The sequence below is a fragment of the Macaca nemestrina genome, chromosome 5 (genome assembly GCF_043159975.1).
Source record: "Macaca nemestrina isolate mMacNem1 chromosome 5, mMacNem.hap1, whole genome shotgun sequence".
NCBI lineage: Eukaryota > Metazoa > Chordata > Mammalia > Primates > Cercopithecidae > Macaca > Macaca nemestrina.
This window is the reverse complement of record NC_092129.1, coordinates 31,787,472-31,812,788: the sequence shown is the minus strand read 5'-3', so window position 1 is coordinate 31,812,788 and position 25,317 is coordinate 31,787,472. Positions and strand designations below refer to the sequence as shown.

At 35.6% G+C, this 25,317-nt stretch overlaps 1 protein-coding gene and 1 long non-coding RNA gene across 5 annotated transcripts in view; one reads left to right on the top strand and one right to left on the bottom strand.

The window, feature by feature from the left end:
- LOC105465565 (uncharacterized) overlaps nt 1–8,513 on the top strand; it is a 90,426-nt gene extending 81,913 nt beyond the window's left edge. For 2 of the 4 annotated variants that reach the window (XR_977622.3, XR_977621.3), the window contains 2 exons: nt 517–591; nt 2,931–8,510. This is a non-coding gene — a long non-coding RNA (uncharacterized lncRNA). Of the gene's footprint in view, nt 1–516; nt 592–2,930 lie in introns of all 4 variants that reach the window. The other 2 variants (XR_011623346.1, XR_011623345.1) reach the window with 2 other exon arrangements.
- Nucleotides 1–25,317, bottom strand: part of LOC105465566 (R-spondin 3) — a 75,203-nt gene that overhangs the window by 29,135 nt on the left and 20,751 nt on the right. The window contains exons 2-4 of the mRNA XM_011714044.3: nt 15,814–16,005; nt 14,046–14,192; nt 9,151–9,348 (exon numbers count right to left, since the gene is read on the bottom strand). Coding sequence (XP_011712346.1) covers nt 9,151–9,348; nt 14,046–14,192; nt 15,814–16,005 — 537 coding nt within the window. The remainder of the gene's footprint in view (nt 1–9,150; nt 9,349–14,045; nt 14,193–15,813; nt 16,006–25,317) is intronic.

The window sequence follows — 25,317 nt, the reverse complement described above, 5'->3', positions numbered from 1 at the left end:
TTTACTTAGACAGACCAATCTCAGGACCCTAATTCCTCTGCCACAGTGATTCAAAGCAGGGTCCACTGGAATCCTTTCATGAGATTGGGTGCAGGGATACTGAAAGGGAGAGTAAGAGCACTATCCTTTTTTATTTGGAGCAATGTGGATATATAGACTTGGAGCTGCCAGGAGCCAGTTTTCCTCCCAAAAGGAGAAAGACTCTGCAGCAGAGGAGAATAAGGCCAACAAACAATGAGGAATGAAGGCAATGTGAGCTGAAATGGTGAGAAAGGGTGAGAGCAGAAGGCGATGGACCCAGTGATACTGTTTGAGGACTTAGTGCGGTCTGTGGTTAAGCCAATAATTTTCTTCTTGCCTAAGATAATTTGAGATCTGTCATTTTCAATTAAAATGTCCTGCAGAATGGCAGAACAGTGAGCTTGGTGAAAAAAGGACTATCATTGAGAGATACATGCTAATATATTGTTTTGCTATTAAAGTAATAAGTATGTCATTTAAATATTTTTTTTACAGAAACTGAAAAACAGAAAAATTTTAGAAAGGTATTTCTGATTTGGGACGTGAGAAACGGGATGCTTTAAATGAAAGGTAAGGAACTGAGTAGGACATTAAATAGAAAGAGAAGGGCATGTAGAAGAGAGTGAGAAAAAGTGGATTAAGAGGTTTTGAAGAATTTTCCATTCCTATCCATTTTGTCATGCTAATGATAGCCTACTTAGTCACATCTCTTGAGAGGCCCAAGGATAAGGCATCTACTCCTTTCTGCAGACTATGACATCTACAAAGTTAGTCTGTAATGCTTCTATGAAGAAGTTGCTGGAGGAGATAAAAAGCAAGATAATGATCTATGGAAAGAATAATTCTTTGTGCCTTCAAATGTGGGGTGTCTCCTATGCCAAAGAGGTTTCGGCAACACTAGCAGTTTTAAGGAGAGACTCTATTAAGGAGATGGGAAGGAGAACAGGAGCATGAAAGGAGGGAGTGTCTTTTTGCTGGAGAAATGTTTACTTTGCAATTAGCAAAGGACAAGAAGCTTCTTTTGGAAACTATATTTGGGGGTCCAGAATTTAAATTTATGCTGATGCTCTCCGAGTCTCTCTCTAGGGAACCCTCCTAATTGGCAGGGATCTCAGTTGGCTAGAACAGGCTGTAAAGGAAGCCAAGGTCTTGGGGTCATTTCTCCAAAGGGCCAGTTAACTCAGCCTTGTTCCACAACCACAAGCTGTACCTTTAACCCTACTTAGCCATCTTACAAAAGCATATTAGCACATCAACATGGTGGTCACAGAAAAAATAAATGTATTAACATTGAGACCAAAATGAAATGTAAGCAGAGAAATTTCATTTTTGCCAGCATTAACAAATGTCTTTGTAATGTGTTAGGAAAATCTAATGAAGACAGTAGCTACTGGAGGTACAAATCACAAAGGTGAAAACTGTTAACAAAGGTATATGCTTACGAAAGGGCTGATCCTCTATGGTCATTACCATATGGACTGATATAAACCATTTAGAATATAAGATCTATGATGAAAAGAATTTTGTCTTTTTTTGTGTACTGCTTTATCCTCAGCACCTACGAGTGCCCAGCATGTGGTGGAAGTTTAATAAATATTTGTTGAGCGTATGAAGGTATCTTGGCCTCACATTTTATTTGTTCTTCCTATTCTGCTCTTTACAAATTAGAAAGTACAATAGAAATAATATCCAACGCAACATGTCCTGCATCAACAGTTGACTGTTTTTACAAAGGAAGGAAGGAAATTTACAAAGGAAATACAAATCTCTTACTGCATTTCAGACAGTAAGAGATTGTTAAATGAATGAGCAATCACACTAATCTAACTACAAACAAGAGAAAGACCTCTAGGGTAGATTGCAAAAACGGCTATAATTCTCCTCTCCCACCCTATGTATGCATGCCACCCTGCAAAGTAAGTTTGCACGTTTTCCTGCCAAGAGATAAAATCTGTTTCTTCAACTCTTGAATCAGGAATAGGCTTATAACTAGTATAGGCTGACAGAATGTGGTGGAAGTAAAAACTATGGCAGGTTCTGTGCCTAGCCTCAAGAGGAATGACTTCACTTTTTCTACTTTGGAAGGCTGTAGGACCTCCTGCCATCTTGATGATAATAGAAACATGGCAATTTCCTCATTCTCCAGCCATCCAACAATGTGATGGAGCCCAGCCAAGATCAAAATTGCCCAATAGGTTTCAGCCTTAATTGCCCAGCCACAAATTGTTAAGTGGTTGTTGTTTTAAGCCTCTATGTTTTGAGGTTATTTGTTATGCAGCAAAAGCTAGCTGAAACAATCCTCATGCAGCTGATCTAAACAATGGCAAGATCATTGTTTGCTTAGGAGCTGAAGAATGCTAACACTCTATTCAATAATCTGACCACTGTGTGTTATGTCACACTCACCAATGGGTCACAAAGCACTAGATATTTATAAATAATCACTAAGTGAAATCTCAGAGAATATGGACATTTTCAAGGATCATTTATTACAAAGTCTGTTTTAGAATAGGAATGCTGAGGTACACACCAATTAGCAGAAAAGCCTACAAATAATTTTTATGCTATCATAGGAATGAAGGAATTACATGGATAATAATAACAATTAAGTATTTCCCACCACGAATAATGTCCACCATGATTTTTGACCACTGTTAATAAAATCCCCAAAATCTCAGGGAGCCTACAAAAATGGTATGGAGCAAACTTGGTCTGAATTATAACTGCTGGTTGAGTTCTAAAAACTGATATATCAAGGATTGCAAGTCATGAACTAAAGGCTTTTTATTTTCTGCAGAGCTTTTTCTTTAATGTTGAGAAGTTTAAGAACATATAATAGGATGTAAAATGTGTTAGAGGCAAGAAACTTCATAACTGTTATTTCATTCTTTTTTTCTACATTGATCCAGGTGTTGGCTGTGATTCTGCTGCTTCATTATGACACAGGCGAGTCAACTGTGCATATAAAGCCTGTCAGTTCAGTCTTAAACCCAAAAACCTAGGCAACAAAGAATCCTCACAAAGATCCTGCTATTATAATGTCAATGGCAGAGGAAACAATAAGAGATTGGGGCCTGTCACTGAGGTTATAAAATGTTTTCACCTATATGGATAATACATTCTGATACTTGTCCACTGAATTTACAAGGTGATTTGATGTTTCAGTGATTAAATTGGAGGTGGTGGGAAAGAAAAAAAAAGGAATAAGGATTGAGTAATATAGCTAAGGAGAAAAAAAATCATATAAAAACAAATAATAGGTCATATGTGACCATGGTTAAAGAGCATCTGAAGACCAAACATGTTTTTATGAGAGATTTTAAAGATTAGTAGTGAGGTAGAAGGTAGGGCTTGACTCATGAGGTGAGACTTGACTCTGGAGGTGGAGTTCAGACACCAGACCAAACTGAGGACTAATTAAAACAGGCATGGGGTGGAAGCACCTTTCTAAAAGACATACCCACCAATGTGCCATGTCAGTTTGCCATTGCCATGGCAACACCCAGAAATTACCACCCCTTTTCATAGCAACAACTCAACGACCTAGAAGTTACCACCCTTTTCCTAGAAATTTCTGCATAATGTGCTGCTTAATTTGCATCTAATTAAAGTTCAGGGGTTGAGTTCAGGGGTTCAAGACCAGCCTGACCAACACAGTGAAACCCCGGGTTTACTAAAATACAAAAAATTAGGCAGGCATGGCAGCATGTGCCTGTAATCCCAGCTTCTCAGGAGGCTGAGACAGGAGAATCACTTGAACTCAGGAGGCGGAGGTTGCAGTGAGTCGAGATCGCGCCACTGCACTCCAGCCTGGACGACAGAGTGAGACTCCATCTCAAAAAAAAAAAAAAAAAGGAATTCATTTACATTAAGGAATATCTCTCTGAAAACAAGGCTTGTTATTTATTACAATAGTCTACCTTTCTTGGAGGTTTTAAATATAGTAGAATATTTTTGTGTGGCTCTGGAATATTTTAAATTAAAAGAATATTAACTTTGAGTAAAATTGATTTTTGCCTTTATAGTGAGGAGCAAAATATACCAACGGTTTTCATTGGTAGCAATTGATCCTCCCCAGAATCTGAACAAGCAACCCATTTAGGTAGGGAATGGCTAGGCCCCAAGAAGGATAAAAAGAGAGACAAGAGAGACCATTGAGTTTACACCAAGATTTCTCATCCTTGGTCCTCTTAGCAAATAATAATGTGTCTTGGGGAGCAAAGTTGTCCACAGTTGAGAACCACATTCTCTAATGCCATTATTATCTCAGCTCTGTACTTTGTTAATTTTTTTCTCAGAACTATGTCAAGAGACTAGTGCACTAACAGGTGTAGGGAAAGAGTAGAAAGATCCCACTCCCCACTGCTTAACCAGGATGACTGTCTTCAGGTCAGCTGGTCTTCATGAGGTTAAAGTAGGGAGAGGACATGAAATAAATACTCAAAGCCAGTTGGCATCCACAATTTTGAGCTAATAAATCCATCTATATGGATTTGATGAATTGTACTGGGAATCTTAGCTAAATATCTTGTTTTAAATCTGAATTAATATTTAATATAATAAATCCTTTCCATAGAACTCAATGATACAGCAGTGGAGTAGTTATTTTTTAAGGCATAAACTAAAGGACAGCAGAGGAAACACAACAGACTCACTGCCATTTTGGCTTAGATTTTTAAAAACTGATCTTATTGTAATTTAAATATAGTACTCACAATAAACATAATATGTATTTATAATATTGGTATTAGAGGGCATGATTCATAACACTTTATAAGTTAACACATAAGACATTTCCTTTATGTAATGCCTGGTAGACTTTTATTATACTTAATTTTGAGAAAGTATGTAAGGCAACCTAGAGTATACACAAATAGTACAGTAATACAATGATTCCCACATTTGTTTCTTCCGTGGAGTGTCCCTAAACATTTTATTTCTTTCTATTTTAAAGGGTTCCTTTTCTGTTTCTCTGGTGGAATGAATGCTAGCTTATCTTTATACCAGGAAGGTAGATCTCCACCTCACTTCCTCCAGCAACGTGCTCTTCTCTCTCCTTCCTATCCCAAGATCTTACACTAACGTGACTAATAAGAATCTTTTTCATAAAATTAACCAAAGAACAAAATTTCTTTTATTCTTGGTGTGTTGCCTTAAAAACCATCTATAGGAAATTCTCTTTAGTTAATTAGAGGAAGGTACAAATGAATGAAAAATGTGTTTGTTGACTCTGCTTCCACCACCACATACACAAAACTACCTTTTTACATCAAGTGCAGGTGTACACACGTCTTCCTGAGCTGTTTCAGTTTTCCTTATCTGAGATGGTTACACACTGTATGTCCAAAAAGTCAATAAATAAAATCTGGCAATCACTGGAAATGCATTTTCTCCTTGTTTACTTCTACTTAAATATGATGTTTCAATACACATGTGATAATAGTTTATATACTAGTCTGTATAATCTCTTAAAATCTATATTTTTGATATTTCAAATATATATTTCAATTAAGTTCAAGCTAGAAAGAATTCTATTGGTAATAACCTCTTACTAAAGTTAGTAATTGATGGAGAAATTCAGGCTGATTAAAAGGTAGCATGTCAAGTAAAGGGGAATAATCTGAAATACTGTAAACAAATACATGAGATAATTTAAATGTAAGGATACAACAATTAAATTTATCTCCTCGGGTTAACTTATTCTAAGCATGAGAAAATGGTAGTGAAGAAAAAATGTGTGTAAGATTTTGCAACACATACATATTTGAAAAGCATCTCCCAACTAGATGAATCCACTCTGTTCCTGCAAACTATTTTCTTCTATTCAACTTCTTATTTGTGTACATTTTGAAAAGTCATTTCTGGATCTTATCATTCTTCCCTGGAGATCTTGCCTTTGGCAATTTCAACGGAGCAGAAAAAATCCTGAACACATGCTTCCTACCTTTTCCAAATATGAGTTATCTACCTCTGTCTATTGTTAACCTCTTAGGCAGGGATCACAGACCTAACTTTAAATTCAAGCTTTAATTTTATAAGAAAAGCTTTATCTTTTAGTATGCTCATCTAGAAATGCTCAAGCTATGAACCTAAAAGAATCTTCTGATTTTTTTAATCTATAAGCATCTGGGAGCAACTCAAATAATAGCTATCCTAAGTGTGAGGGGAAGTCATGTCTGTACCGTACCACTTATGGTGTTTATCTTTGAAGTTGATTAAATGTTTCTAATGCTTACTCTACTTAAAATAAGAAATGTCAACTTATATAGAAAAATATAAAGATAAAGTACTCTACTAAATTTGCTCTGATGATATGCTTCTCTCTATGTATATGTGGGGATCTTATCCTTTAGGTTATAAATTCAAGACGAGTAATTGTCAAGATATTTTTATTATATATTATACATAATATATAAATATATAGTAGAGCCTAAATGAAGACCCTGGATAATGTTATTATTTTGATATGATGCTTGATAGAGAGGATAGGGTGGGATGTCCAGAGGTCATTATTACTTTTCTATCTGGTTTGTGTTCAAATAGGATACTGGCTAACTAAACCTTAAGAGAAGTTAAGAAAACTGGAGGATTAGAGAGATAAACAACAAAGAGAGAAGTGATTTTCTTCCTACCTTAAGTTTCTAGGCTACTTAAAAAAAGTATTTGATAAACACCTTGAAAAATAAATGAAGAAAAATAAAAGTAGGACTAAATCTGGAAAGTAAATTGTAAATATGATTCGTATTTGCCACTTGTTAGTCTATATTTTATAAAATTTGAAAAAATAAAACACCTAAATTTTTCTAGCTGTATAAAGTTCTCTTTGTAAATGTAAAATGTCACTGTATCCTCAGAGGGGAAGAAAACAAACCAGAAAGACAGTTTTGAGCAAAATCTTATGTCACAGGTTACTGTTTCAAACTTCTTGTGGTATTATTTATTTTATCTTTTTCTAGATGAGATAAATGCCAGTTTTAACAGCTGACATTTTCAATGTTAATGTTTAAGTCAAGTGCTACTAAAATATACTCTATTGAAAGATCACATTCTCAAGTAAAAGTAGTAAAATGTAATTAGAATTGTGATTTAATTCTGCTATTGGATAACTTTCTTCACTTATATTTTAAAAGGAATGCATACTGAATACTGATTAATAATATACAATCTTTGTGAAAAGAATGATATGAGCAAAGACCACCTACCTGTAAGTCATTAAATTTTAAAGAAATTTAGTAAACATAAGTAAATGTATGGCAATGGGAGCATACCAACAAGTAGAATGATGAAATATTTGACTTCCAAATCCAACTTTTAAAATCTAAGATGTTTTAAATTAATTGGTAACAAATGCCAAAAGGCTTTTTCACTAGCCAGCTTTCATTCCTTAAACTAAATTTTAATCAAAACCTCCTACAAATTTACAAAAGTTTGAAGTTCTCTTTAAATAGCCCATGTCTTCAAGAATTTTTTCACATTAACTACTTGATTAGAATGGCAGAAGCAGGTTTTATAGCTTTTGGTGAGGGCCAATTCTTTTGGCATAATGGATGTTTCTTTGCAATGTACAGGTGACCCAAATTCTCTCTTGTATAAGCAATGTTCAAGTTTGCAGTGTCCTCTTCCGTGTTCCCTTTAAACTAGTTCACATGTCTATAATCTCCCTTACTCTATGATGTTGTGATTATCTGTTCAAACATCTCAACCTTTCATGGTGTACCTTCACAATAGAGAGACAGTACGCCATTCAGTTGTGAATCCTTAGGCCCTAGTACTGTGCATAGCCATAAAGTAAGAATATAATAAAACCAGGTTGAATGAATAAATGAATGAAATAAGCTAGTAAATGAATGAAATAGCCTAATAAACGTCAACTATGGAGAAATAAGCTAAGAAAGGTCAACTACAGAGGCAATCAAACCCCTTTGGAATTAATTGAGAAGATCATTTATAGACTCACCAGATAACTGCCAATAGTTACATAAAACTACACAACGTATTATTTGTAGGAAGTGGTGCTAAAGATGTTAATGAGAAAGATAGAAAAATGATATTTTAAAGATCGGCAACTGAGGGTCTTCTAGATGGAAGTTTATTCACCCTAATGGATCATATTATTAAATGGTATATTTCTCCTTGTTGATTTCATAGCAAATTCTAATAGTTAATACTGATGGAATAGGTTCTGTAATCTGGTCTATAAAGTTAATGTGATATGAAAAGAAATCTGGAGACAAGTATCTTTAATGATTTTGCTATATTCATAAAATGTGGCCTTGATCATTTTATTCAAAATAAAGTCAGTATTAACTGTACTGACCAGGTATGGTGGCTCACGCTTATAATCCCAGCATTTTGAGAAGCTGAGGTGGGATAATTGCTTGAGCCTGGGAGTTTGAGGTTGCAGTGAACTATGATGACACCACTGTAATACAGCCTGGATGACAGAATGATATTCTGTCTTTAATTAATTTTTTATATATATATATATATATATAAAAAAGCTTTTGTAGCTAAGCATATATTATATATTATATACATTATATGCTTGTATATAATACATAATACATTATATATTAATATATATTTATATAATATAAATATTAATATATTTACATATTATATAATATAAAATAATATATAATATATAATTATATATAATATATAATATTATATATTATATATATATGCTTAGCTACAAAAGCTTACCACTAAATTTCCCTACTTTGGTTTGCAGGCAGTGAGGAAAGGAATGTTTGATGGCAGTGTTTCTTTGTCTTGTTCTTATACCAAAAGTCATTAGACTTTGTATTTATGAGACTTCCCCAAAATTTTCTAAGTACTAGGAAAGCAGATTATATTAAAGATAATGCCCTAAATGCTTACAATACAACGCAGTTCATCAAAGTTCAATTACCACACTTCTATAGTAGTTTAAAGTTCTGACATCAGGCTCCATATTTTGGAATTACCACATCTATATTCTGTAATTTATAAGCAACGTTCTTGTTTGGTACACATTTTAGGATATTAGGCATGAGAGATAATGCCAAATGTTTCCTAAGAAACAAAATGAAAAGTGCAACAGATTATGAGGATTCAAACAAGCACATTTTGTTATTATGATTGTACCTCGTTCTCCCTTCTGACACTTCTTCCTTTGCACTGTACACTTTCTTGTCTCATTTGTGGGGGGACACAGGTTACCCTTTGCTGAAGGATGCTGCATTATTTCTCGGACCCGTGTTTCAGTCCCTCTTTTGAAGCCACATGTTTTTCCCTTCTTCGTGCATGGACTCCAAGGATTCCATTCACTGACCTCACAGTGCACTGAAACAGAACAGAAGAAACAGACTCAGTTGGCTCACAACCACTTTCACTATTGTTGAGTTAAAAAAAAAATTTGCTTCAATCAAAACTTGCTCAAATTTGAGCAGAAATCTTGCAGATCAAAGTCGGGCAAGATGACCTAAATATAAAAACAAGAGAATGGGAAAGGCAGAAATTGAATGTTTTCAGTTTGGTACTCATTATCAGGTAAACTCATTTTTGCATTGGATTTCCTTTTTCTTTAGATTGATTAGCACAGGCACTAACCTTAATATAATCACTAAAATTGATCAATTCTTTATAATTTCCAGAGCACTGCTGCAATTGTTGATTGATCCTGACCTGAATTTGAAGAACAGTTGTTATACTATGTGTTAGAGAATTGATTCTCAAACTTTAGCATGCATCAGAATCACTTGGAGGGCTTGCTAAAACAAAAAATGCTGGAGCTTTCCCCACCAGCCCCCACCAGAGTTTCTGATTCAGTTAACTGGGGTAGGACTGTGAATTTGCCTAACAATACAGGTAATGTTGATTTGCAGGTACTGGGAACACCGTTTGAGAAACTCTGTGTTAGAGAACGCTTGAGCAGAAAATGAATCCAGGTCTTTGGCCTACTATTTACTGCCTTTTCTTACTTCATGTGCTGTTGTATGCTTAAATACTGATATCTGTTACTGAGTATGGTTCAGACATAGCGGTGTCTATTGTATGTGAATTCTGGGTCAATTTCAGCTGATAACCTGCTTCTAAAATTAACCTGATCAAGTGATCCTAAGATGACCTGATGTACTTTTTCTGAAGCTTCTTTTGGAGATTTGGTTCCTTTTTCTGTGTTAGTTTCTTTTTTTTCAATAATGGCTTTCTCAGGTTGTAACAGATTTTTGCACTTCTAAAGAAAAGAAACATCTACAAGGTGCTATTATATTTATGTCCCTAAAACTTTCTAATGTATAAAAACAGCTAGCAACAGTAACTCTTTCAGATGATTTAAGACTGTCTTTCCACAAAAAGAAGTTTCCAGTAACCTCCCTTATTGCCTTCTGATTTAATGATTCCTTACTTTAGAGCAGAATACTATCTCTCATAACAGCCTCAAGAAAGATAACTTAAATGTTTTAGAAATTTAAATCCATTTATGATACATTTTTCACAGGCCTTTTCAGGCAGTTTTAGGTCCCTGAGTGCAACACGGAATTAAATGGAATTGATTAAATACATGACTTTAGGTTTCTGTTAAGTGAAATGAACTCTATTGAACCATTTTAAAATAGTCCTCATGCTTGGTTATACCATTACAATTTTCATTCAAGAGTAGAGTAACTAAGTCAATTAATAATATTATAATCTCTTGTTGGTTATGGATATTATCTTGCAGCATGCCATGCTGATATTAACCATTAAAAACTAGCGTATCCTTAGCATTCCAAAAAAAAAAGCACCTCCAAAAAAGCAAATGAGAAGAGGAAAGTCAATGTTTGTGAGCTGTCGCTTTGTCCAGTATTCATTTAATTCCAGAATTAAGAGGACTGAATTAGAAAAAATTATCTGATGTGCAAGTGACCAGAACTTCGGTGCTCTTTCGTAATAGCAAAAGTGGTCTAGGCAAATGTATACTTGGACTTAAGAAAAATATATTTAAAAAAATACAGCTTAGGTAATTATTAGTTTACAGTCAGAAGATGAATGGTTTTAAAAATTAAATTCTAAGGACAACCTTAGATAGTTTCATTGGTGGAGGGCACATATTCAAAACTAATGAGTTTAGGTAGTAAAAAGCTCTAATGAGACCAGAGAGCTAAAGCACCATGAGATGAGGCAAATTTATCTTATAGAAATACTGTAGAATAAACCTACAATGTTAGCATCCAAATAATATTTCCAGAAAAAGAATGAAAACTGAAAAAAAGTGCTAAAGACAACACAAAAGGTGATTTAAGTTCTCTTCAGATCATTTAATGAACAATGTGGAATCGAAGCACTCCTTGGTTAAGAGGTAGTTAAGAAAAAACAGAATATTCACCTTCTGTGTTCCTTCTAGCTTCTGTATTAAGAACAATCTGAAAACTGGAAATCTTTAGCTATTCACTAATGAAGCAAATGAAGCACATGTCTCATAAAGGCAATGAGCTCCAGTTCCTGGGAATGATTGTGCTGTGGTTGATCATCAGTGCGAGATGCTGTAAAAGCGATTCCCGAATTGGTAAGAAAGCTGAATACGATGTCCTACTAGTAATGTCCTACTAGTAATGACTTTACTTGTCATTTTGCTCTAACTCTTGTTGACTAGTTGCATGGTTACCTATAGAACACAGCAAGAGAATGTCCCTTACTACTCAGTGCTTGGAGTGAGACATATTCTCTCTGTGATTTCTTGAACAAATCCAACTCTCTAAGAGAGGCAATGAGGGTGACAAAATGACAGTGCAGAAAGGAAGCAAATATCTGGAGCACAAAGTGAAAAGAATATGTTCTCTTATAAAATTTGGTTCAGTGGATGTTTCTGTTCCATTTGACCTGCAAACCGTGGAAAGCGGATATTGTGGCATACCTCTTTCATCCCAGCTCTGTATCAGGGTAGCATTTCCTCTGTTTATGACCTTTCCTCTCAATTTAAAATCTCGATAGAAAACTAGAAATACGGTGTGGATTTTAGCAATGAGAAAGACACATTCTTTCTGTTGGGTGAGTAGTGGGAAGCTGAAGTTAAGTTACTAATGACAGCACTGAAAATAACTTAAAATGTTTCTTTGGGGTCATCATTTTGGCTCTCCGGATCCTAGTTTTCACATTTGTAAAAGGAACAGGCTTTAATACTCCTTCATGATATAGAAGCAGGTCATTGTCATCTTCCCTGAAATTCTGGACTGTACTAAAGGCATGGCAGGTGTAGTACCTGTAGGCTAGGCACCATATGATGGGAGACATATCTTATCGAGCAAACAACAGGAGCCAGCCCTGAACGAAAGTTGGTGATTTGTGTTACTACAGTGTTCTAGGTCATTTGCATCTGTTAAATGAACCAAATTCAGTAACTGGCCTTTGGACTGCTAAACTCTCTTCCAAAATATATAAACTTAAATGTAGTTGCGTTAAGAAATAAGTAGTCTTAGTCTTACTAGTAGTATAAATTATCAGTAAGCTTTAAAGACAAATCCAATAGTGCCAAGTGTGAAATGATCTCCCTGACAGAAAAGCATTAATACATTTCAGGTAAATAGCCTTTCCAGAACTGAATGTTACAACTTCAACAGCTGAAAAAATCTAACTATGTGCCTTTTTTTTCCGGGTAGAGAAATGTTGCAAACATTCTGCAACTCATCCTGAATTTCTGCTCTTGAATATTCCACAGACGTGTTTTCTATTTTTTCCAGTGTTTGGAACTTATTACCTCTAATCATCAGTCCTCAGGACCTATAAGAAAAAGAACTTGTAGTGCTTTTCTTTTGTACTTTTTACCCTATTCCTAGGTTGCTTTTTTTCCATGTGTTTTGAAGAAAAAATGTAACCAAAATGAGCCATGAACTATTTCAAGACCGTTGTTTTCCAGATGCGTCTAAAATTATCTTTAAAATATCTATTTATTGTATTCTATCAAAAACATTGTTTAGAAATAAAAGTGCTGCGGTGGACTTGAAATGGTTAACCCACCACTTTAGAGTTATTACTCCAGCACTTTAGATTCTAAGGGACTCCTAAGATGGGGACCCCAGGGGAGTCCTGGAGACTATCTTGTACTGAATCAGGAGGGCAGTTGTGTGGATATGCCAACATCACCGCAGCATCAAAGGTTCTTATAATTCTTGCCCAGGGGATTTTGAGATTTCCTAGGCTATTTTCCCATTTGGTTTAGCATCTGCTTCCCAAGTGTTTATCAAAGTTGTAGCTGTAGTAGCTGCACAACGTTTAAAAGAGGGAAAATATAGCCTGACAGTGATCTGTTATTTAGACAAACAACTTGTCTGAGGGACCTCCCCTTCAGGAAATTCAGCCTGCAATTAATCAGACCCAGGGACTGTCTTAATCTGTCAGTGTGAGTAAGTCCACAATCCTCTTTATTATATATCAATACCCGTGGAAGCAGAATATTTCAGCATAGCAGTGTGAGAGAAAAAGAGTGAGATTTCAACTAAATCACTTCCAGTTCCTAGGTCTTTGATCCACTTACTGAGCATTAATGGGCTGTGTCAAGAGAGTATATGTTCCCTCCTTGGAAAATAACTTTGGTCATTAGTTGAGATCAGACTTAGGTGTTTTATGAAACTGTTGCTTTAAGGTAAAAATTAAGTTCAAGACATATATGTATGTCACATAACAGATCACTGTCAGATATATATATATATGTGTGTGTGTGTGTCTTGACTGAATTTTTACTTAAATAAAATTCATTAAATAATAATTTAAATAAAAAGTCATTAAATAATAATAAAAATAAATCTATCATAAACAGAACAGTTGAAACAATTATTGATAGTCCTTAATAAGGAAGCACCCACTGTATTAAATTGTACTATAATACATACTAGATAAGGTTATAAAAAACACCTTTAAGAGAGTATCTTTATAAAGAAGGATAGAGACAGTCTTAAGAGATCTCAGCCCAAGAACCTTCAAGTTCTTTTGACAAAGGACTTTGAAAAGCACTTCCATGGAGACTGACATTATCACTTCTTCAAATTATTCCAGGTTCTCCTTACCAATATTGACACACTCCATAGTATGGTTGTTGGCTTCCAACCCTTCTGGGCAATTGTCAAGGCACTTTCCAAGGTGTAAGTAAAATCCACTTTTACATTTTGTGCAGAAATTTTTGTTGAAACAGGTATCACAGTCAGCTTTGCATTCTGAAAGAGAAAAAAGAAAGAGAAATATGCCTGCATTATATTCTCTTAACATAAAACTATCTTTAAAACATAAAGTTTTATGTTCTGCATGTGTCAAACACAGGCACACACAACTTTAGTATCAAATAAACACCTGAAGTCCAAAATTATTTTGCCAGACTGAATTCAGGATTCCTCCACAGTGATTTAGTTGGTGTACATTGGTTGTTGATTTTAAAATCATTATACTGATTGCCCTATGAAAAAATCTTTGTTTTGTATATATATATAGCCAAGAATATTTATAAGATGAAATATCTGTTTATATTAAGTGATAGTGAAAATGTTTCATCAGAACCTTAAGAAAATATACAAAGGATATTGCCTTCGTGTTGTTCTTGAGGGCTATTGATTCTTACAACAAATATTTGATTGCCTACTATGTGCCAGGCATTGTTTTCTATATTGGTTGACAGCAATGCACAAGAGAGGTAAGAGTCAGGCTTCAGAAAGTTTACATCTGGGAGAGGACATATGGTAAACAGTAACAATAGTTCACCCTTATATGGCGCTTACTGTAAGCCAGGATTGCTACAATGTTTTACAATATTATTAAGTCATTTAAAGTTTGAAACAATCCAATGAGGTAGTCATTGGTATAATTTCATTTTACACATAAGGAAACTCAGGCTAACAAAGGGTATGAAACTAACCCAGGACAACAGATCAGACTGCTTTTTGAAACCAAGCAGTCTAGTTCCAAAGTGATAGGTGCTCTGGAAAACAAACAACGACAACAACAACAACAACAAAAACAACAGCAAATGGTGGGAAAAAGAGATGGAGAACGGTTGACGGGGGAACAGGCTGATTATTTTGGATAAGATGATCATGGAGTGTCTCTCTGAGAAGGTGACATATGAGCAAAATCATCAATGAAATAAGACAGCCAGCCATGCAAAGATGTGGGCAAAAAGCTTTCCAACTGCTAGAACAGCCAGTGTAGAACATAATCGCAAAGGCTTGAGGTGAGAAGATCTTACAAGAAGGCAAGTGAGGCTGGTGCAAAATGGCTGAGGGGGAGTTGTAGGAGATGAGTTTGGAGAGATTGATGGAACTACATATGATATTTGAATAGAGTGGTATTTCCTAATTTACATTTTTGAGAAAGCACACTTGGTCTGCAGTGTGAAAAACAGGTTTTCAGGGTCCAGATGACAGTACTACCAACATTTATTTCCCATTGATAAATAAATGTTTCAGTTGCTCTGGAATCTCTCTTGAAGTCAAAATAGCTGAAATGATTCGACAAGTTAGTTAATACTTGGATTTTGTGTTGATAATGGAAACTCAGATGGAATTGAGACTTACAGTACTTTTCTTTAGGTTCAATGAGCAATAATCACATTCCCAGCTTTTGCTTTCAGAATTAAAAAGAAAACCAAAACATGAGTGCTTTTTTGTAAGTTAGTGATAAAAATTTTCTGGTTCTGATGGTTAAGTCCAAATATGGTTTAGCCTAATTATCAGATAAACATTATTGTTTACTTAACATTGAATATCACAAATATATTAGAGGCCATTTCAATCTGGAAAAGTCACCAAGGATGAGATAAAAATACAATTTCGTGTAGGCACTTACTTGTACACTTATTTATATCTGGATATCGAGTTCCATAATATCCACTTGGACATGAAGAGAGACACACTCCAATCTGCTTCATGCCAATTCTTTCCAGAACAAAAAATAGTCTGGGCTTACATGACAAACATCCATTGTAATCTGAACATGTTGCACAGCCTCCTTGGCAGCCTTGACTGACGTTAGGATGCACTGCGGAGACAAATGTAGAAAGACATTACAAAGGTTAAACCACAGATATAAAAGTTAGATGACATTTTCTGGGCAGGATATACGTTTTCTTTCATTAGGTTTCAATTTGTTGGTAATGAGTAAATGAGGTGGGATTTTTTTCCTACCAGTTTTTGTGATCTTTTATTTCCCTTTAGCACATATATTGTTTTTAATTTCAAAGTTCTTAAAATTGAGCATTTGAAAAATAAGAATATACTGCCTCAAAGGACTTATCTATGTATGTGTGTGTATACATATTCTCTTTATATGTAATATATACTGTATAATTATGTATAACTAATTATACATATATTCTCTCTCTATATATAATATCCTCACTGAACTAGCACCCTGGGAGATTGGGGACTGGTAATTTTGTGCTCATTTACACAGTGAAATTAATACACATTTGCTTTGCTTTTCATTTACGTAATGGAGGATAAGCATATATTTCTAATTTCTTCAGTAAGTAAAATAATGTACACTAGGGCTTAACTTGAGTAAGGACACTAAGTTTTATAATATCTGTTTTGAACTGTGGTGTATTAGAGAACACAATTTTACTTTTTGATCCAATGCAAATTGATGTTGGAACTATGTTAGCTGTTGAGCACCCCACAATTCCTTCATGAAATATTTCTTCTCACACGAGCTTAATCATTGCCAGTTCAAATAGATATAATGGTGAAAATGTGATGCTTATCTCACCAGTATTTCCATGTGGATCTGTGACTACTTATGGTAATTTATGTTCAATATTTTCTCTTTTGGGACTGGAGTCTTACAGTTTCTGTGCCCTCATCTTCTACTTACTTGAGTGAAATGTATATTTGGTGAGAATGGACCAGTCTACCTTAAGAATCACTGTTACACACATTCCAGGGTTTTCAAGAGTTACCAATGTGTGAGTTAAGAGTGTTCGTTAGCAAGTCTGAACAAACAGAAACAAATATTTGGGAGACTTATGTTTACTTAAGATCATCACAACTTTAGATCTTCTTTTGACTATTAACTAGTCATCATTACCTCTGCATGAGCTGATAAAAACTGCTAAGGGGCGTTTCTCATATAGCTGGTGTTTAGGATTATTTCTTTTCCTATTGTGTTCTTCACTCAAGTATATTGCTAATAGCTTTATCGTCCTTTGAAGATGCCAGAGGAAAAAAAAATCATAATCCTTAGAGAAAGAAAGATTCATGCACAGGAATCTAAAGGCATCCCAGTGTATTTCTGGCTTCTTTTGTTGGTAGTAGAAGGAGTAGACTCTGATGGACCTTAGCATAGTTAAGTCTGTCTTTACAGTGACGTTTGGTTATTGCTAAGTTCTTTACCACAAAAACAAATCCCTCCAGGCTTAGTTAGAAGAGGTATCCATAAGACCAAACAGCCTTACCACAGGAGTGCACGGGTTAGTTACAGAGAGGTCATTCGGTTGACCAGCATCCTCTGCCTGTAGGAAACCATCCCCAAATCAGCCACAGGAACCACAAGCAGCTCATTCTCATTCCAAGACGTTTTGTAAATAAACTAAGGAAATGTGTGGGGGAAGGGAAGTCTGCTTTTCCTGTGCATGCTCCTCTGTGGGGGTGGGGCAGTCACATAAAGTGGCACAGGAGGTTTAGACATTACAGGGCCTGGGGGACTTGTAAGTAAAACTACTTTCCAAGTAACACGGTCATTTTTCATGCCAGTAACTCAGCATTTGGTGACTTACACAAAACGTGTACATATTGTAAGCTTGCAAATATCCTAGAAGGGAAAAGGGGCAAGAGATTTCCATGTGTTCAGACGCGTGTTCAGAATCTATCATTATCCATTTCAAGAAGCAAGAGGTGTAGATAAAAACTTGTAAGACCTTTTCATAGAATTGTCTATGGAAGAGTGGACCTCAACTTGAAAGAAAAGTGCTTCACACTCAGGGCACTAAGAGACTCTGGGTTTAAGGAAGATGGACCATATTGGTTCATGCCAATCCATCCCTATCTCTGAAATGTGGCTGCTGAAAGAAAACACACAGTTCTAATTTTATGTATTCTGAAACTTTTGCCAAATATGATATAATTTTAAATATATCAATTATTAATGTAAACATGATTTACATATTCAGAGCTTCAAAAAGTGACATTCCTTAAGATAAATTTTATTTTTAAAACTAGGTTTTGAATGTTTGGAATGTTCTCCAGGAGAGAGCTTTGAGTAAGTCTCATGATTGTAACCGTATCCACTGAAATTATGAGATGTGCCAAAATACCTTGCTTGATTCCCTCTGTCTCTAAAACTTTTACTGATGAAATGCAGCACAGTCAACATTGTGCTACAATAATTCTTTTTGCTTTTTTTTTCATATTTTGATTTCCTAGGCAAAGGTTTGTTAAAAAATTGATTTTTGGAAAAGCAAGAAAGACCTAGTTGTCCCAACTTGCAATAAAATTTTGTGTCTTAATCAATGAATTTTGAATATGGGCAATGAATTTTGAATATCAAATGATGGCAAACCTTATTTCTTCAGGGAGATTTAAATGTTGGCTGTGGGAAGAGAGAGAAATGGAGACTATGAAGCTCAGATTCAATGAGTCTAGACTTTTTTATGGTTATGTAGTATAGTGACAGCTTTCTTGAATGCCGTATAAGGATCACACAAATTACACAGTCAGTATTACACAACTAGGTACAAATTTCCCAAACTTCATTTTAAGGCAAGAGATTTTACTTTTTATATGGAAACCACAAAAACTTTGGTCTATATTGACTGTAACAACACTTTCAGCCATAAAATCTTGTGATTCTGAGACAGAAAATAGAATTTTACTTTCTCATGTGTCTTTCTTTTTATTACCCATTCAATATTAACTTCATTTTGCATTTCTAAATCACCTTTTTCAAACAATATTTTCCTACTATTATTTGAAATTGTTGGTGGAGAGGTAGGGAATGTTTCACAGAATCTCAATGTTTGAACTTAACCTTAGAAAACGAGTTGGAGTTTATCAGTACCTAAGTGGCCATGTGTGGCTAGAGAAGGAAACACTACAATGACCCAAGCTGGGAAGGAGACTGGCATGAGTTTGATGCAACTGGTGCATAAGTAGTGGGGAATGAAGATATGGGGAATAACAAGAAGATTGGAAGCATAAAATAGATCTAGATTACAGAAACTTTTTTGAGATAGGCCAGTGAAATTCTTCCGTAAATACAGGGTGTTTCAATCACACTAGTGATTGAAATATAAGATTTGAATTGGAAAGGAAATTTCCTTGGCAGTGTGGCAGGCATGCAAACTAGGAAAAGAATAATGCAGTGGTCAAGGTAAGAGGCTGATGATAACTTAAAACACGGCAGAGGCAATATAATGTAGTGAGGAAGGGATGTATGTTTCAAGGATATTTAGGAGGTGGTATCAATCAAATATAGTGGCCAATGGCATGTAGGCTGAACAAGAAAGAGGATTTGAAAAGGTGTGTTTCTAGGTCCAGCCTGTGAATAGAGAGGGGAGGGGCTACCAAGCGAGTAAAAGTCTGCAGCTGGAGAGTAGAGCATGGTGCATAGAATACCGATGTTTAAAAAGATAAACCTGGCTTGGAATCATTAATTTTGCAGATTTTGTGAAATATCCAGAGAGTGATGCTTAATAGATGGAGCTTACTTTGGAGTGGCTGTTGGAGATGTTCACATGAGTCTCTGACAGTGGTTACTTAATTAGAAAAGGCATGGGAGCTACTGGGCCTGGCACAGTGGCTCACGCCTCTAATCCCTGGCGGGCTGATCACATGAGACCAGGAGTTTGAGACCAGCCTGGCTAACATGGAGAAACTCCATCTCTACTAACAATATGAAAATTAGCCCAGTGTGGTGGTGCACATCTGTAATCCCAGCGACTGTAACTGCTTGAGCCTAGGAGTTGGAGATTGAAGTGAGCGCAGATCGCACCATTGCACTCCAGCCTGGGCGACAGTGAGACTCTGCCTAAAAAAAAAAAAAGAAGGAGAGGGGGGAACTAATGAAAACTTAAAGAAAAAGAGGGCATCATGCAAAATAGGGGACATTTGGTAAGAGAACAAAATGTATTATCAGCAGCTTTAAACAATACTTTGAATTTCTAGGTGACTCACTGTTGCTTTCAAAGCATACTCAAATGCTAAATTAACTGTGGTAATTGCCTTATGATATAAGTAAGTAGAAGCTATCATAATCATTTATTTCGAAACTTCAAACTTGGACTCAAATGAATGCTGTAATCTGCTGGAAAAATAGTGAGTTTAGATCAGAGGTGAAAATAGAGATCTTTGATATCTGGTAACTATATCTTTATATATAAGTACACTTTAGATGTGTAATGGGGGTAGATATGAATGGGAAAATGGGCATAATTCATGGAAACTTTAAATTGGGACTTTCTACTAAAAATGTGTCACATACACAATGAAATTAATATGTCTATCCTTAAAATTAAGACAGAGGGAAGTATTATTTCTTGTTTATTATGGTTAGTTGTACGAAAAGGGTATACACTGATACATAACTTAAACCTACTTTCAGTGTCTGAATTGTCAACACTCCCTGAGTAGGAAACTTGAATTTCACTATCTGTTAAAGAAGGCTTCCTACTATTTGATAACCTTTAACTTGTGATACATAACTAATGCAACCATTCCTAAGGGACTTGCTATTATCATAAGAGTTAATTCAACTTTGATAAAACATCCAGAATATAGAATTTTAAATGGAACCAGAACATTTGGTCAATATACAGCCTTTTGCTACTTGTTTTCAATGTTTATGATGAATCAACTAATACATTATTGGGAACAAAAATTCTGTTTCTGTGACAATTTAAGTGCAAGCTTCAAGCATTTGCTTTACTTTAATTTACTTCTAAAGCTCAGTTACAAATGTACTAACAGCTACTGTAAGTTGTTATGTGAAAAAAATCCACTATTGCATGCTGTTAATTACTGCTGATGATCATTTATTTGTAGCTAATTTCCAGAAATGTAAATTTTAGTAGACTTTAGACTAATAAAACAGGCTTGACTGAGTTGAAAAGAAGTGCCAGATAATAAAAGCAACATTGATTTTATAATCTAATTAAAAATTAATAAACTCACAAATTTGATCTAAGTTAGTTTTAACAACATCAAAAACATCATATACAAAGTCTCTCCAAAGCACGCTTGTCTGCACAACATTCGCTGCCTGTTTTTCTGCATGCAGTGGCCTTAAGAGACAGGGTAGAGAGAAGAGACCAACTGAATTCTACAATCAAAGGTTTTTTTACATCTGTCCTTTCCTCCATGCCTTCTCTTTTTAGAAGTGTGCTCACATTGACTGTATACTTCCTAAGGGAAGAGGTCTCATGGTTTGATAATTTCTTCTTCTTTTTTCCTCTATAGTTTCAGGAATTTGAGATAATTCCCACCTTCCATTCAAGGCAGCTATTTATTGAATACGTTCTCAATAAAGTGATTTTGATTATTGAAGGAATGAACACAATACATATAAAAAAGCTACATTTAAAAAAAAATAATAAACATGTTGTTAGGCGCAGTGGCTCACACCTGTAATCCCCGCACTTTCCTTGAGCCAAGGAGTTTGGGACTAGCCTGGGCAACATAGCAAAACCCTGTTTCTACCAAAAAAAAAAAAAAAAAAAAAATTAGCTGAGCACGGTGACGCACACCTGTGGTCCCAGCTACTCAGGAGGCTGAGGTGGGAGGATCCTTTGAGCACAGAAGGCCCAGGCTCCAGTGAGCCAAGATTGTACCACTGCACTTCAGCCTGGATGAGAGAGCGAGACCTTGTCTAAAAAAAAAAAAAAAAAAGTTAAAGTAGTAAATATTTAACAGAACGTATCTATAATAATTTAAGTGGGCTATGCCTATGAATATCTGGCAGAGAAATCAAGTTCCAATTACATAAACTTTGAATGCTTCATTATGAAATCAATCATTCAAAGTGAAGCCACATAACAGCTTTTTTATGTGTCATTTACTTCAGTAATTCATTCCCTTAGAGAAAGTGTGGCGCTTTTTCTTGCCTAAGTTAGGACAATGCATTTCTACCATATCTTGGGACTTGATTATTACAGAGTCACATTTAACTTTGGAGTAATATTATACTTATTGAAAATTAAGAGATGTTTCCCGATTCCTCTGGAATGTTTGGCAATGTTCACTTTAAGAAAAGTCTAATGTTAAAAATTTGAATTATTTGGCTGTCTCTCTAAACTTCTGCCCAGTCAACCCAAGAAAATATTCAGAGTCGCCGGGCGCGGTGGCTCAAGCCTGTAATCCCAGCACTTTGGGAGGCCGAGACGGGCGGATCACAAGGTCAGGAGATCGAGACCATCCTGGCTAACACGGCGAAACCCCGTCTCTACTAAAAACACAAAAAATTAGCCGGGCGAGGTGGCGGCGCCTGTGGTCCCAGCTACTCGGGAGGCTGAGGCAGGAGAATGGCGGGAACCCGGGAGGCGGAGCTTGCAGTGAGCTGAGATCTGGCCACTGCACTCCAGCCTGGGCGACAGAGCGAGACTCCGTCTCAAAAAAAAAAAAAAAAAAAAAAAAAAAGAAAATATTCAGAGTCAATGTTTCTTATTTGTTCATGTGTTAAAGCTTCTAAAGTAGAGCTGACAATGGTGGGATCTCTATAACCATTTAGGCAACTTGAGAAATTTAGGTATAGATAGCAAATTATGTACAAAAGGTTTTTTGAATAAATATAATTACTTATTGGGATACAACACTCCTTTTGGATCATGAAACTATGATATTTGGGTGAATACAGGTTTATTCATTATTATATTTTATTGATAACTTATTGAAAGAACCACATGTTTATATGTCCAAATATATACAGACCCTGCCATTTTTGAAATACTGTTTATCATCTGATGGTTTTAGGGTTTTAATATACCAACGTTTTGACCATTAAGTCAATTAAAATTCACCTATGCTATTTAAATACACATATTTAAATATGTGCACATATGTGTTTATATGTATGTGTGTGCATGTGTATATACATATACATATGCATGCATACGTGCCCATGCATGCACACACACACCAACATACAAATTCTATTGGTCTTTCATCAAACTCAAAAGTACAGACATTAATTGAACTGTAACAGCTAGGATAATAGAGTCTGCTGTATATTTTGCCCTACTAAATCAACATTTAATCTGAAAGTTTGTGCCTACACCAAAGATTGAAAGAATTCCTAAGAGTCTCAGAGAGCAATGTCTTCACCAGCTGCTGAATATAGCCCAGTTGGTGCGCCACCATTATTATGTGGGGAAACGTACTGTTTTTAATGGAAATGGTTTCTTTGAGAACTTGGAAAATCTTTCTTTTTCTCTTACTGAATAATAATTTCCTGAAGGGAGTCTAATATTTATATTCTATAAATACTTTAAAATAAAACCACAGCAATAAGACAAACCTAACATTAAACAGCAAATAGCTGGGCTTTCCACTAAAATCAAGTCAGCCCAAAATATTAAGAAAATGGCTAGCAAATGATGGTAGCTGTAGAATTCATGAAATCTAAGATATGATGAATATTTGGGAGCTCAGTGCCAACCTGCTAACTGAAGGCTATGCTTTGCCTAACCACATCTAGTACAGAATCAGGACTAGAAATGAAAGATAGATGCAAGTAGGCTTCACTGTATATGGATACACTGTGGAAACTATGATTAAGGTTTTCAACAAAAATTTCACCCACAGTGTGCTCAACATTTCACGTGATGCAGGAAAGGCAGGAATGAATAAGAAATCTAGTTCCTGAAGACATGATGTTCATCAGGTAATAAGTAAGTAAACAAGGAATCAAATGGTTAAAGATTGTAATGAGTGTTGTTAAGGCAACAAACAGGTGGATAAGGCAGAGAATAACTCTGGGAAGCTTCCTTAAATACATGTCAGGGAAGACCCTTTAAGGCTACTCTTTAGCCAAGGCCTGCAGAATAAGAAGGAGTCATAACGTAAACCCAGGAAGAGTATTTCAGGTAGAGCACCAGCAATGCAAACAGTATAAAGCCGTGGGAGAAGCTGGGCACCAGGAGTAACAAGACAGGAACCAATGAGGCTGCAGTGTGGTGAGTGCTATAAAATGAGTTACAAAGGGTGGTTGGAGCCAGATCCTCCCATCCCTTGAGGGCCAAAGTAAAGAACCTAAGTACATGTAGCCTCTGCATTTCTAAGTAAATATTAGAAGGAAAGGAAAGAACACATTTTGCCTGATATAGTTACTTTAATTTGTGTTAATTTTATGGATCTTGGAACTGAACCAGCATCTTGTATTCCATGAAAATATGTTCTCTTATTAACTTTTATATTAGAGGAGAATGTTCTAACTAGCAACAAACTTGGGAATTTACATCCAGATTCCAATCTTTGAAGACGCTGTGCATCAATCTACATGTGTTTTGCTCTTGGGACTATCTCATTTCCCCTCTGTTCCTCCCATCTTTCTCTAGTAGTAATTTTAGTTTGCCTTGGGGTTTTAATTTTCATTCTGTGTATGTGTGTGTGTGGGAATAAGTGGGGAGAAGTAAAAAAGTTATCAAATACATAAAAGGTCATAAGAACAAAGAAAGAATAAAAGGCAAAAAGATTACAGTCTTGCATATACTCTTTCCTTGTATTTTTCTAAATTCTTACCATTAGCAATGCGTATTGAAACAGTCTAAATAATTTAGAGTAACAACACTGTGCTTTTTACTTCTAATTTAATATTTCTATTAGTATCTTAATATTATGACCTTTAATTCCTTAAATTAATTCAAAATCTATGGACTAATTTCAAATTTGATACTTCAAAAGTAGTAAAAATCATATGAACTTTCCTGTGACCAACTGACTAGCTACAGTTGATGCTGCTGTTGAAACTGTTACAAACTACTCACAGAACCAAAATAAAGAGGTATTTGTTTTTTGTTTTTTTTTTTCCTAACTGCAAGTAGAAAAATCCATTGTGAAGTGAAAGCACTCTGCTATGAGTGTAAAATGTAAGGTACTGAATCAACATCCCCAGCTGTTGCTAAGAGAGGGAAAGCTTCCCCTTCTCCAAGTGGCCATGCTCCCAAGTGGAGGTGAATAGAGGACAAGAGGGGGTGGATGGGGGTGATGAGACCCAGATTCTGTAGAGAGCCAGGACCTGTTGATGAGTTAGTGGGTGGTAATAACAGCGTTTTTCATGAGACAGATCCAACAGTGTTCATCCAACAGTGGGAATCATTATGTGCTGTGGTCTGGCTGAGAGAGGCATTCCTTTTTTTTTTTAAGG